The sequence below is a fragment of the Aulonocara stuartgranti genome (genome assembly GCF_965226115.1).
Source record: "Aulonocara stuartgranti genome assembly, chromosome: 1".
Classification (NCBI taxonomy): domain Eukaryota; kingdom Metazoa; phylum Chordata; class Actinopteri; order Cichliformes; family Cichlidae; genus Aulonocara; species Aulonocara stuartgranti.
Window position 1 is genome coordinate 692,482 of NC_138939.1, and position 15,128 is coordinate 707,609.

Consider the following 15,128-nt stretch of genomic DNA (forward strand, 5'->3'; position numbering starts at 1 on the left):
TTTTTTTTGTTGTAGAGAGAGGAGCAGGCAGGCGGCTGTGCGGCGCGCGCTGATGTTTTCACGTGAAACAAAAAGTTTAAACCAAATTAAAAATAAATAAAAGTCCAAATTTAAATGAAGCTGCTGAGAAACTTTAAAATCAGAAGAAAAACAATCTGAAAAAATTACTTTGATTTCAACATCTCACACACACACACAGTGCACAGAATCAGCTAACATCTGTGTGCACATCTGCCGCAGTTTGACTTGCAGACTAAAAGTACCTTTAAAAGTGTTAAGGCTACGCTTTCTACAAACACACAGCTGATCGGAGTAATCAGATTACTCTCAAACATGTGAAATATCTTTGAATAAAATCTAAAAATGTGTTTGTTCGCTTTCAGTTTGGTCAGGTGAGGGTTAAACTTTGTTTCCCTCATAAACACGCGCGTGTTTAGTGAGTGTGTGCGTGTGTGTGTGTGTGTCCTCTCCGCGTGGCTCCGTGTTTCTCTGATTCACAGAAGAAGAAACGCAGCTTTGATTTCCCAAAGTGGACCGTGTCAGTCAGCGCGTGCGCGTAGTGGGAGTGGTGTGTGTGTGTGTGTGTGTGTGTGTGTGTGTGTGTGTGTGTGTGTGTGTGTGACACTGATGGATGCGCCAATGGAGAGACGGACAGATGCTGGGGCGGATCTAACGGAGCAGCAGCAGCTCGCGCTCAGTCCGACACACACACGGGACACTCACCGGGTCTGCGCGAAGATCCGAGCGCCGGAAAACCTCCTCCTCCAAACTTTGCTCTCGTCCGCGAGCGGCTCCGCGCCTCCTCACCGTGGCCTCACCTGAGGGAGCTCACCTGCGCGCGGACACGGCTCCTTGTTCTAGCAGGAGCGCAGAGGGAGGCGCTCCTGGGCAGAAGGAGCAAGTCTCAACGGCAGCCCGAGCCTCCTCCTCCTCATGCACATTATTGCAAGCAGGGAGATCCAATCAAGCACGCATCTCATCGATTCACGCGCACACGGTGAGTGAGGGACTTGTCTTCAGCGGATTTTTCAAAGCGGACAAACACCTCCTCCGGTCCTCCGGTCCTCCGCTCCCGGTGCAGAAGCAGTTTTCTCTGGATGTTTGTTCCCGCTCTGAAGAAGTGCGCGTGATCACCGGGAGGCACGCGGCGAAGTCCCAGCCCGCAAAGTAAGTGTGTGTGTGTGTGTTTGTGTGTGTGTGTGTGTGAGAGAGAGAGAGAGAGAGAGAGAGAGGGAGAGAGGAGGGAGCTACGTGACGCCGCTCAGCGCGGAGCTTGAACCGGAGACGAAGCGCCGCTCAGTGCGCGCGCGGCAGGTTTGCGGACTTTGACTGACGCAGTCCTCCGGTCTGTCCTCCGGTTTTGTCCCCGCAGCTCGCCTGTTGCAGCTCGGACTCATCGGCGACTCAAGAGGCGGAGCTGCTCCTCCTGCTGCTGCCGGAGCGGCGCGCCGAGGCTCGGCCACGGACCGGGACTCCCGCCGGTCTTCCGTCACCTCTTTAAATCTCCTTTCTGCAGTTTTTGCCCCCCCCCCCCCGCTCCCCACGCACCCTCACCGCTCTATGCGGGAGTCCTGAGAGCAGCGGGGGGGCACATTGCCGGAGCTCCGCGGAGCCCCCGGGCTGCCTCGGATCAGCGCCGACTCAGAGCGACTCTCCGCCGGACTCCTGAGCCGACATGCCGCGGAGGAAGCAGCAAGCGCCGCGGCGCGCCGCAGGTAAGCCCCGCTGTTTGCCCCCCTCCGCTAAGCAGCTACTTTTCATTAATATTTCCCCACTCTCTCACACACACTCGTTCTCTCACACACACACTCCAAACACAAACACACACACTGTCATACACACACACTCTCACACACACGCGCTCTCACGCACACACAGCATCTCTAGTTAAAAACAGACAGCTGGATTTATTTTTCAGATTTTTACCGTTTTAACCCAACGTGTGTTTGGAGTGTGTGAGAGTTTATTTTGAGTAAAATATTTTTATTTTGACACACACACACACACACACACACACACACACACACACACACACCTGTAGGCTGCATGTTCGATGAAGTGAATTTTCAGAATAAACCTTCAGCTCTTCACACATGTGACCATCAGCTTCCAGCAGAGGTCAAAGGTCAGTATGAGCTCTAGGAAAAGGTTTGGTCGGGCTCAGTGTGGACCCAGCACCTTGGGTCTGCCGACTCCAATGGGTTTTTTGAGGATTACCAAATAACCGACAGAAAACAAAGTCAGATTTATCTTGTTCTTTTTTAGTTGATGGATTTTTAAAACATTTTTCTCATTTTTAGTGTCGTCATATTTCTGAGTTTCTCGTTGTTCCTCCGGCCGTCGATTTATCCTCGATAATCGGGGGCCGGTCATTCCCGGCCCTCAGATTTTTCCACCTCTGTTTTCTTTCCCTCCTCTTTCAGTTTCTGGGAAAGACTTCTCTCCCCAAGTAAAGATTAGTTCACGGGCTGCAGAGCGAGGAGGGAGTGATGCTGGAAAAGAGCTTAATGGACAGTCGCCATCTTTGATTTGACGCCTGATTGATCACCCGTCACCCGACCGGGCTTTTGATCTGTTCATTCCCAATAATCTCCTCCTCCTCCTCCTCCCCCCAGACAGGCTGAAGTCACGTCGACCTCACAAACTTCAGCGCTCACCTCGTTCTGTTGTTAGCGCTCTGCTTAACATCTTGCTGAATCACAGATCATTTTACGATGACCTTTAACCTTTGGTGTTTGGCTTTAACTGGAGGATTGCTGAGCGCGCACACACACTGTGGTGTTACAGATGTGAGGCTTTGCTTCATATTTGATTCAATCGTCTGAACGCTGACAGCCACATTCATCAGAGGCTCTTATGGTCAATCAGTGCTGGGGGGTGGGGGGGTAATGGACATGCCGGGAGGGGTTAAAGCCGCGGATGGATGCAGAAGCTAAACGATGGATTTCTTTCTTGAGAATAAACGTGCCTGCTGAAGGAGGAGCTTCATTTCAAACTAGCAGCCACGTCCTATTTTTTCTCCTCCTCTCCTCGTCCTGCAGCTGCGAGCTGAGCGGTTTTGGAAGATTGAGTTTGAGAGGGTGATGTCAAACTGGTTGCCGTGTGGTGACAGAGTTCTGGGAGGATGATTCGGAGTTTTGGGCCGAGGAGCCTGCTTTTCCTTCGGCGTGTTCCGCCGTGACGCTGATCTGTTCCCTGAGCAGCACGTGTGCTCAGGACACGCTTGTCTGAGGTGAAAGTTTGGTCGTGCACGCCACAGCAAGCTCACAGCACGCGCTCCACATGCGCAGACTGTTTTTACTGGACGCCATGTTTCTCATCTAAAAGCACATTTGTGTGTTTCCGTGTCAGTGTGAGGATGTTCAGAGGATTGTTCCTGCAGGCCAGGGCGGCGCGGTGGCGCAGCAGTTAGCGGCGTGGCCTCACAGTGAGGAGGTGAATCTGATGCTCCTTCTCTCACTCACATTTTCTCTTTGTAACCAAACCTTGCCGTTTTCTTGGCGTTTACATTTTTGAGTCTCTGCTGAGCTCTTCTGAACATTAGACCCGTTTCTTCTCCCCTTCACCACCCGACACACACACACACACGCTTCCTGCCGTGGTGACGGAGCGCGCTCAGCTGTCTTAAGAGGAGTTGTTTTGCCAGCTTCATTAGCGTTGTGCTAATTAGCCGAGCAGCTGATGGATCTGTGACAGGCCTAATGATTGGAGATGACAAGCTCCGCACATTGTCACGCTCGCCAATTAGCTCTCCACCATCGCTGGATTTAATCAACATGATCGTACGCCGTCCTCATTTGCCTCCCGTCCACCCCGCCGCCGGTGAGGGTTCATTCGAGGTGACCGTCCTGAGCAGGAGGCTTTATTTTTTCCGAGCTCGTGACATCAGCGGGCTTTTGTCCCCAAGCTTCAAAGTCACACTTCATTGTTCTCACACAGGAAGTTCCACCATCAAACAGCACAGCGCCGTTATTTATCCCCAAACAAAAAAACGCCATCATCAGTGAGGCGCCTGCACGTCTTACATTTGAATTACAAGTCCTCACACACACACACACACACTCTCGTGTGAGGACAACAAGTCTTAGTTCATAGGAGTGTGTGTGCGTGAGTGTGTCATTGTCTCCGTGATGTAACGAGATCCATCGTTAAAGTTCAGCTGGTTGAGTTTGTTTAAAGTTTGAATGATTATCTTCCAAACTGCAGCTTTTCATCATAATTCGGTAAAATCAGGTGACGATGAGGCTGAAGATCATGTGACTCGTGATGTTATGGGTGAGCTGATCACTGTGAGGCTCAAACGGAGGGAAGGTTGGCGCTTTCCTCGGTGTGCGACGTCTTTCAGTAGAAACGATTCAGAGACTTTTTGAGCTCCAAAAGTCACGTCAAGGTTTGTCAGATGATCTTTGAGCTCTGGTTAGTCGTAGAAACATGCCACTCGTCTCTGATTTATTTCACCTGTTAGTGAACAGCACACACACGCACACAGACGCACAAACAGACACACACACATGGCTGCTGAAGACGCTCAGGTATCAGAGGTCGGCCTTTTTCCTCGGGTTAAGGCGATGTTCACAAAGAACCCCGCGCCGTTTTCGTGCCCATGCGCTCAGCTGCTGCATGTTCGGTCGCCGGTGAACCAACACGGGCCACACGCACGTTTTCCCTTCAAACGAAGCTGCTCCGGGTCTCTTCATCTCTGGAACCGCTGATGACTGTTTTCTTCTTTTGACTTTGTTAAAATTAGATTTTAAGCAAAAAAATTGAAAATGCCAGACGTATACCACGACTCGGATGTTCGGCGTCCTCGACGGCTCGGCGGACGACTGCAGCAGTTAGAATAATAAAGTGTTGCGTTCTCAAACACAAACTGTTGAGCTGGTTTTTTGCAGGTCTTAGAAAACAATGTGAGGAAGGAAGCCTGTCTCCAGCCGATGGTTTCCTGATGTCACAGAGTTAAAGTGGGAGTGGCTTCCACCGCCTGCTCCAACATGGCCGATCTGCAGCAGCTTCAAAAAAGGCCGTAAAAGGATTTTTAAGAAAACACGATCTGATCACGAACCAGCGTTATTCTGGTGACTCGATATCTGAGGGTCTTTTTCACGTCCGGCCTGCCCTAATCAGGCGGTAACCACGGTAACAATGCTACAAACTGCTACATATGGACATTTGATCGCTGTTTCACAGTCGTTACGATGTTTCCACGTCATTATTTGTTTGACTCGCACACTGTGATTGGTTCCTTAAAGCTGTGATATTATTGGTTCCCCAGCCTGCAGGGCGCTCACTCGTACGTAACCTCGTCTACAAACCGTTCGATTCAAATCTCAACAACAGTCACCTGAAGGTGTTTATAAAGTAAAGACCTGGCAATCAGAAATGGGAAGCAAAGAGACATCCATCAGAACAAGGATCATGGGAATCCCCCGGCAGCCTACGTCTATTGCAGCATAACTAAGGGAGGATTCAGGGTCACCTGGTCCAGCCCTAACTATATGCTTTAGCAAAAAGGAAAGTTTCAATCTTAAAGGCAGAGATAGTGTCTGTCTTATGGTGAATGTGAGTGGATCTCAGCTGAGAGGACACATCTGAAACCAAACAGGAAGTGTCACCATCGTGACACCATCAGTTTCAGGCGGAGAACTTAGAAGTTTACCTGAAAAATAAAAAGCACATTTCCGGAAAAATAAGGAAATGATGTGTTGTGCACAAAGAGAAGGACCCAAAGCAAAGCAGGTTTGGTGTTTTTGTGGTTCTCAGACTCAGAGACGTAGCCCTAAAATTTGATCTTTATCTGGAGTAAATATATGAGGTCAGATGAGCTGTGAGGTCAGAGACGTGTACGGGAATACGCCACGGTCTCTGAAGCTCGTTCAGCGTGAGGCTGGAACACCAAGGCCGTCGTCTGTGACCCGCTGCGGTTAAACTCGGCCCCTTAATGAAGCATTTGAAGCTGGCGGATGCTGTGATTGTACCGTAGTTAAATATTGGATCACAAGGACGGACAGGAAGCCATTGACACTGTAAAGCAGATTATGCGCACAGGCGGGAGGAAGCAGAAAGGAACGAAGAAGCCGGCGAGCAGACAAACGACAGTCACGGGGGGTCCCCCCCATTCCTCCAGGATAAGTGGCTGATGGTTTCTAAACAGTGTTTCTTCTCCTTCTCTCTCACAATCCTCCGTCACGGCTCCCATTAGGTTGACAGCTGTCAATTAGCCTCCCTTGGTCTGGCGCTCTGCACTTTATTGCCGGCAGTTGATGCTGTCATTCGCTCCCAGTTTCGCCTTGAGCGTTATCACGAGCGCTCAAACAGTCGATAGCTGATGCATCAGCAGTTATTTCTTAAATTGGCTCACAAGGCTGCATCCGCTCCTCCTCATTTCTTCTCCCCCCTCTCCTCTGTCTGCTCCCTGCTCACCTCCTCTTCCTCTCCAAACACCCTGGTGTGTGTGTGTGTGTGGGGGGGGGGGGGGGGGGGGGGAGTCAGAACAACAGCAGCTAAAACATCAGCAGTGTGTGTTTAAAGGGAAATCGTTTTCATTCTTGAAGCGACACAGAGAAGACGTGACGGAGGGAAGAATGGCAGGTGTGTGTGTGTGTGTGTGTTCAGGATAAACAAGGTTTCTGTGACACACACACACACACACACTGGTCTCACAGATTATTACTGAGACAGCTACACAGCCTGCTTTGAGATTTTCTTTGCTCCCACGCTCTTCATCACAGAGGGTTCCTAATCATCGTCATCATTTCCCTCAAACTCTGAATGATGCTTTGAGTCTCTTTAAGAAGCTCGGCCGTTCCTCTCCAACTGCTGCCTTTATTTTTACGGCCCGTTAGACTTCCTGTCATGCTCAGGAGACACATCGAGAGACGAGAGGCCCAGTTGGAGGATGAGTTAGTGTTGAGACAAGGTGTGTGTGTGTGTGTGTGTGTGTGTGTGTGTGTGTGTGTGTGTGTGTGTGTGTCTGTTTTGAGTGTCATCTGGGCTCAGCTCCAGGTCTGGTTTCTTCTTACCCTCAGTGGGGGTTCCCTTTATGTCTGCGAAATGTGTGTGTCCTTCGCTTTCCCACGGAGGCTTTGGCCTAACCCAGACGAGACTGGCAGCCATCAGTCTGTGTGTGCGTGCGTGCGTGAGTGTGATGAAAGGCAGGAGAGCCGGCAGCGAGGACCCGTCTGAAGGTCTGGTAATCAGGGCCAGCCTAAGCTGACATCCTCCTCAGGCTGACAGGGCCTTCCTCTTCAGTCCACAGACACACACAGATCAGAGCCTCTGAAAGTTTTGATCTGAGTGCCGTGTTTGTGAGCCAGCACTGAGCTGAAAGCAGGCAGGAAAAGTGCAGCAGAACTTTATTTAACTTTAAACTTATTAATATATCAAATTTATTGAGCTTTAACCTGCAATCAGGTCAGAGGGCAAAGGTGAACCTGCTGCGAGTTTTACTTTCTTACCTTGTTGGAGGGCTTTGATCCTCCATCAAACAGAAATCTGTACTCTTTCAGATTTCGTCCCAGAACAGATCAGCAGCTGTGGAGGACGTCCGATCATTGTTATTCCAGTTTCGTCCCTTTAAGAGTGATTCCAGGCTGTGGATACAGTTTCTTTGTCCGACAGTGTCTCCACCACGCAGTGTTTCGCATCCTCTCTGAGGATGAAGCTTGGGTCGTTCACAGACGGCCAGTTTTGGTCCAGAGTAGCTGATCACTTCCTGTTTGCGGGTTTGTCTTCGGGCTCTGCTTCTTTTTTTTTTTTAGTTTTTAACCATTCAACATCCCAGAAAACCCCACTGTACGCTCAGAGCGCCACACACAACGATCTGCATGGAGCAGATGAGTGTGTGTGTGTGCGTGTGCGTGCGTGTGTGTGTGTTTGTGTGTGTGTGTGTGTGTGTGTGTGTGCGTGTGTGTGTGTTTGTGTGTGTGTGTGTTTGTGTGTGTGTGTGTGTGTGTGTCTCTGTGTGTGTGTGTTTGTGTGTGTGTGTGTGTGTGTGTCTCTGTGTGTGTGTGTTTGTGTGTGCGTGTGTGTGTGTGCGTGTGTGTGTCTCTGTGTGTGTGTGTGCGTGCGTGTGCGTTCGTGCGTGTGCGTGTGTGTGTGTGTGTGTGTGTTTGTGTGTGTGCGTTTGTGCGTGTGCGTTCGTGCATGTGCGTGTATGTGTGTGTGTGTGTGTGTTTGTGTGTGTGTGTGTGTGCGTGTGTGTGTGTGTGTGTGTGAGTGGAGGCAGGTGAGAGAGAGAGAGTCGTCCATGCTGAACGCAGGGAGGGGGCGAGGAGGAGGAAGGCTGTTTTATTTTCTACTGTGAGGGCCTGTTGCTAATTAATGTTTCTTGGTCGGTTTCTGTCGGAGCTGAGTAATGTTTTTGATCTTTATGCCTGATAACTGCATACCTAATGAGATTTCAAAGCTGGTGGAGATGGGAGTTGCTGCTCCCTGCAATTATTGACAGATGCCTTTTCTCCGCCACTGGCTGCCGCGCCATAAATCCTTCCTCAGTAATGAGCTTGAGAAGTGCCACCCTGCCAGTGAGCTAATGAAACCGAGCAAGGGGGGCCGTGTGTGTGTGTGGGGGGGTGCAAAAGAGTGCATCACACTCCTCTGACACATTTTTTTCTCTTTAAATGCACTCTGCAGATGTCAGCCACCTTGGCTGCCAGAGAGAAAAGAGGCAGGGGGAAGACGGCGAGCCAGGAAAAAAGCGAGACAAAGCCAGAGTTTGGGTTCAGGTTACAGCCCCGTGTTCAGGCCATTTGTCTGCGTTTGCCTGTTTTATTTGAAATACTAGCATCTCTGTTGCCAAACAGGACTGTGATTGATACCCCCACCCCCTCCCCGCCTGCGATTGATACCCCCCTACCCCGCCTGCCTGCCCACATCCACCAGCAGCTTCTCCACCTTTAATTCTCAATGAACTCTTCTTCTTCTTCTTCTTCTTCTTCTTCTTCTTCTGTGTCAATGAAAAAAAAGTCAGCTGCATAGATAAACACCTGATACAACCAGCAGCCCCCCACCCCACACACACGTGATGCTGGGCTTCAACTGAATGCTGGAAAACCAGCTTCACAAAAACTGCAGACGTGTTGGCCATGCTCGGTTTGTAGAAGTCAAATGTGACTTTTAGTCTTGAATATTTTCGTCACCCTTGGATTCACTAACCCTAAATCCAGCGCCCAGTGTTCAAATCCAGTGAAACCAAATCCAGAAATCTGGTCGTTCACAGGAAGACCAGGATTATGTGATCGTAGAAGATCAAACTGGATCCAGTCGGAGTTGTTCTCTGCGTTTCAGCAGGATCAGGATTAATATCAGTCCTGATCCCAGCAGAGGACTGGATCCAGACTACGTAACAGGAAAAATGAAATAAAAACTGGAAGTGTATCAAACGACTTTGTACATGATAACTGTTTTCATACATTTGTCAGTTTATTTATGATGCTCTGTACTTACAGTTCATAGATAAATGTAAGATACCACAAACTGTGAGCTGTATGGTAAAATCAAGGTTATGAAGTAAGAGTTTAAATGTGATCACAGCAGTTGAGTTTGATACCCACATAGCAGACATAATGACTGTACAGGGTGGCCATTTATATGGATACACCATAATAACATGGGAATGGTTGGTGATATTAAAGTCCTGTTTGTGGCACATTAGTATATGTGAGGGGGCAAACTCCTCAAGATGGGTGGTGACCATGGTGGCCATTTAGAAGTCGGCCATCTTGGATACAACTTTCGTTTTTTCAATAGGAAGAGGGCCATGTGACACATCACACTTATTGGTAATGTCACAAGAAAAACAATGGTGTGCTTGGTTTTATAATTTATAATTCATTTTGTTAGTTTTGGTGCCACTGGCATTGAAAGTACAGATGATCCAGATTTCTTGAATCCTTAAAGTCTGTACCTGGGGCAGATTGACTCTTTGAGCAATCGTGGCTCAAGAGTTGGGAGTTCGCCTTGTAATTGGAAGGTTGCCGGTTCGAGCCCCGGCTCCGACAGTCTCGGTCGTTGTGTCCTTGGGCAAGACACTTCACCCGTTGCCTACTGGTGGTGGTCAGAGGGCCCGGTGGCGCCAGTGTCCGGCAGCCTCGCCTCTGTCAGTGCGCCCCAGGGTGGCTGTGGCTACAATGTAGCTGCCATCACCTGTGTGTGAATGGGTGAATGACTGAATGTAGTGTAAAGTGCTTTGGGGTCCATTGGGACTAAGTAAAGCACTATACAAATACAGGCCATTTACCATTTGACGTTTTCCATGGAAGCATCATTTTTATCCGGATTACACCTGAACAGTTGCGTCCTGGACTGCCAGCACTGGATGGTGCTGACTAAAGGTAGCGTGGTCTGTGGCATCAGCAGCTACTTTCAGACACACATAAATCTGCATGTGAATAATCAGGGTGCATCATGGGTAAAATTCAGTCGGGTCCAAAGTGTTTCTCTGGTTCTGAAATGATGTAAACTTAGATTTCAGCTTAAAACACAAAAGTGTGATTTTCCTGCAGAGACCGTGTACAGGTATGTGTGTGTGTGTGTGTGTGTGTTGCATGTATTCGGAGGCCTCTGAGAGCCGAGTGGTGTGTCGCTGCCAAACAGTCGATTTCCCCCTCTCGTCGTCCGCTCCATACATCACAGACCCGCCCTTCTCTCCTGACACAGTGACGTGTGTCATTTATCAAACACGGCCTTGCCAGGCCTCGTGTGTGTGTGTTAGAGTAGGGCGGAGATCTCCTCCAGGAGAGGAGGAGGAGGGTTTGATTCCTCTTGTGGTGATCAGAGAGGAAACAGAAACGTTAAACGCTGTTTTACGTGCTTGTGTTCTTATTGAACATCATGAATAATTACAGCTTGTAGCTATGTAAACCTCTGTGTGTGTGTGTGTGTGTGTGTGTGTGTGTGTGTGTGTGTGTCCAACACACACACACAGAGCCTGTCCTCTGATTCAAAGGGAGGCCTTACAGGAAGAAGATGGATGCTCCTTAAAAAGAGCCTGTTGATGGATATGAATCTGGCCCCTCATTCATCACTGTTACATTATTTAGACTGCAGAGCTGTAACCCGACACGCGGGGGTGGGGGGGTGTATATGAACTACAGGAAGAGCGAGATTAAAGGTGTGAGCAACCACAGCAGTCACGATTGTGATTGGACACTGCGACCTAATGCTAGGCTGCATGTTCTCCACGTGGCGGTTCTCTGGGTTCTCCGACTTCCAGTCCAAACACGAGCTGGGTGGGTTAGCTGGAGACTGTGAAGCTGCTAATGGACGAGAGCTAGATAAAGAGCTTGAAGTGAATGTCAGTCTAAAGTGCTTTGACTGGTGGGTGATTCACTTGTTACTGGGGTATATCGCCACGGTCACATGGATACTGCAGACTTGAGCTACTCTGGAGCGGGAGGACAGAAGCACCAGCAGGCCCATTTGAGTGTGTGTGTTTCCAATCCTGGATGCCTGGCTGTATTGTTTGCGTCCTGTCTCTGTAGGCTCTGATTGGTCCCCGGGTTCAGGCTGTGGGCTCGGCCACCTCCTGGCCGCTTCTGTAGATTCACCGCTAACCCCGCGAGAGTTTTCGGTGAGAGAGGAAGTCAGCACGTAGCCTCCGTGGATCCTCCTCGCTGCTCCTTCCAGTGTTTTTTGGAGCGCCGCCTCCTCCCCTGCCCTCCGTCGCTCCCTCTCCTCCCAGGTTTCTATAGCACCGAGGCAGACGTGCTGATTTATTGTGGCCATCCGTCTCTGCTCCTCATCCATCACGGGCCGTTGCTAGGCGATCATGGCAGCAGCTGTTTGCTTTAGAGTTCAACAGAGGGGCCGTCAGTCAGCGGCGGCAGGTGAAAAGCATTACCGACGTGCTGTTGTCACGGCGAATAATTAATCAAAGGCGGCAAAGATAATTAAAAAGATATGACCCTTGCTGCTGCCGCTTGGTCCCAGGTTTGTCCAGGAAAGAGGAGTAAAAAAGAAAAGGTGAGAGGAAGAGGAGGACTCCTCATCACTGCTATCGCTCAGTAGTTCTTTAAGATTCCTCCTGCTCTCGCGTGACCCCCCCTCCTCCTCCCTCAGACGAGTGGAGTGAGTGAATGCTGATAAAACAGGCTCTCCTGCTCTTATTAATTAGGAGGAGATGGGCTGGAAAAACCAGAGAAAGGGTTTAAAAAGGCTTCACGGAGGGATGGAGAGTGCTCTCAGAGTGCTGAAGATCCATCCGTCACCTCCGGTTCAGAGAGCCAACTGAGAGTTAGTCGCTCTGCTCAGAAAAACATGATGTTTGCATTTAAAGATGGAGTCACGTGACCCAGTTGATTTATGTGGATTCGCTGTGAAGGTGTCTGCGTCTGCAGGTCTTCTGTCTGCTGCTCGTTTTGTTCTTCGTTAAATCCTCAGAGCCCGTTTGTATCTGCAGGCAGCAGAGCAGAAACGTCCACCGTGAAGCGAGATCACCTCGGAACATCTGGAAGCACATCTGCCGTCCGAAGACGAGCCGTTTGGTTCTGAGTCTGCTAGGTTTCCAGAAAATCAAGAACCTTCGCTTTTCAGCGTCAACCTCCGCCATACTCAGAGGACCCGTGCAGAAACGGCGCTTTGCGTCCACTTTCAGACGTTTCTGTGCAAATTATTCTTTAACTGTTTAACAGCCAAAAAGCTTCCAAACATGCACACCTGCGGGCTGTGGGAGGAAACTCACCTGAACCTGAGAGACCTGAATTTGTCAAATGTGTTCAAAGTTTTAGCTTCATTTACCTGATCTGTTATTTATTCCAACACACACGGCGTGGAGCGCCCACAGTTTTGTTGTACATGTACAATAGCAGGCTTTTCTATTCAGTTAATATTCAACCTCATTTCTATTTGTATTTATTTTCTGATACTGAACTTTAAAGCTAGAGGAAGCTACTGTAAGTACTATGTGTACCTTGTTGTACCAGTGTAGGGGTGATACAGCCTTAAAATCAGAGCTGTGTAAGTAAAAGATGGCGGTTTGCTTCCCTCTCTCCGCCAAGCTGCTGTCACTGATGACGCTTCCTAATTTGAATCTGCTGAAATGAGGATCCTCCGTGCAGCAGTCCTGACTCAGCACGCATCAAATGTGAGCGCAGAAGTAGCCTCACTAGCTTTTATTCCCCCTGGAAATTCAAAAAGCACAAAATAATATAAAAATAAGTTTAACAGGAAGTAAAGTCAGTGGATGTGCAGTTTCAGTAACAACTCACAGCTTTAAGCAACAGTTCCTGCCACCATAGCAAGTATGATGCAAACTAAAATGATTATTTCCGTTATTTCATGGTTCAGGCTCTGCAGGTCACATCGAAGGTCCGGATTTGTGTTTCGTGCACGTTTAGGGACAGACATGAAGCCTTTCCCTGAGCGTGTGGGCTCACTCATCTGGAAACGTCACTCCGTCACCGTGCACATGAAAACCAGTAACAATGAAAATGAATCGAATCATTCAATGTTTGAATGTGAACGTTTCCCTCAGTGTGACCTGAGAGGAAAACATTAGTCTGATTTTAGGCTAGGGCTGAACGATTATGGAAAATAATCTAATTGCGATTTTTTGCCCCAATATTGCGATTGCGATGCGATATGCGATTATTTTTTTAAGGTCTTTGTCTTCTGTATTATTAAACAAAGACAAGCAATACATCATATAGTATGGCCAATACTATATTACATTAATTTTAAACTGTTCTTTCCTGGAAGACAGACCTCTGTTATGATGACATGAGGTGATGCATGAATTGATGACTGACATTTTTATTTAACTTCTTCAATCACAACAGTATATTTGAACATACACAATAGTTTATTTTTAGCTTACAAACATCTGAGCATAAAGTGCTGACAAGGAACCCTGGTGTAAACATTAAAATGAAAGTCAGTACAATGTGCAGATTGCAGAAATATACATAAACAAAATCAGTGGCTTTACCACACTCAGTTTTTCGACATCTGTGAACTACTAGACAGTCATTCAATTAAAAAATAATATTAAATAAATAAAACTAATAAATAAAAAATACACACATCTTACTGATCTCTGCAGTCAGTAACATTACACATAAAGTGCAAACATAATAGCAATTGTATAAACACACACACAAACACGCCTTTAAAGTTTAAAGGCGTGAAATTGGACGGTCTAGTTCTGATTAGCGTCACCGCTGTCTCGGTGGAGTTTAATAAACTCGGCCGTCTGCTTCTTGCTATCTAAAATATAACCAGACACTGGTGTAAATTCTCGACTGTCTCATACTTCTGTTTAATAAGTTTTCTGTTTGACGTTTAGTCAGCTGTGTGAAAACCAAGGAGGAACCCACCCGGGGGATTAATAAAGTTTTATTTTATCTAATCTAATAACTTTAATCTCAGCCAAACCGATTTACTCACGAACAAACAAAACACTGAAAAAAGCCCAACAATAACATTTTTAGGTTGTCTAAGTGACTTATATATCACGTTTAACCCGAGCAGCGAAACTCCGCGGTGATCTGAAAATGATGTGCCGGGAGTTGTGCCGTTCTCGGCCGCATCAGTAACCCTCGAGCTCCCGGCTAGCTGTCGAGCTGGTGGGTAGCAGACGCCTCTGAAAACGTCGAAGCACTTTTGCAAATATGGGATATCTTGATAAACCGAGCAGATATTTGATGTTTACACAACTACTTTCTCGCCTGAAAATATTTTAAAAGTTTATTTTGTGACCCAGAAAGATTAGTATGAGTAATTTTAAAACTTAGTAGCGGCCGCCATTGTTGGAAACTGGAGTTTGGCTGGGCCGCGCTATGAATTCTGGGATATGGTAGTCATTTGGACAGCCTTCGGCACGTCGCTGTGACGTAATCGGTCTACAAATGCGGCCTCAGGAGGATGCAGCCCATGAATTTAGACATGTCCAGAGTATAATCGCAGCCTTTGCGGTTAGAAAATTGCACTTGATCATGTCGCGATATTATCGCAAATGCGATATATCGTTCAGCCCTAATTGCTGGTCTTTGTGTTGTTTCCGTCGGAGCTGACGTGTCCGTGTCAGGTCTGTGATCGGCGTTTCCACAGTGTGACGGGAACCCCCGGGGTGTGTTCGTGTCTGAAAGAGATTTTGGGTTGACTGAAAGTGTTTCGTGGAGTAAAGTCAACAG

At 48.2% G+C, this 15,128-nt stretch overlaps 1 protein-coding gene across 3 annotated transcripts in view; it reads left to right on the top strand.

Annotated features, from left to right (window-relative positions):
• Positions 1–625: 625 nt before the first annotated feature.
• The window catches only part of tshz3b (teashirt zinc finger homeobox 3b), a 29,466-nt gene continuing 14,963 nt past the window's right edge, over positions 626–15,128 (top strand). Inside the window, exons 1-2 of one of the 3 annotated variants that reach the window (XR_014278614.1) lie at positions 626–1,167; positions 1,373–1,544. Coding sequence is in view for 1 of the 3 variants with exons in the window: in XM_082545368.1 (XP_082401494.1) it covers positions 1,676–1,715 (40 nt within the window). In the remaining 2 variants the exon portion in view is untranslated. The other 2 variants (XM_082545369.1, XM_082545368.1) reach the window with 2 other exon arrangements.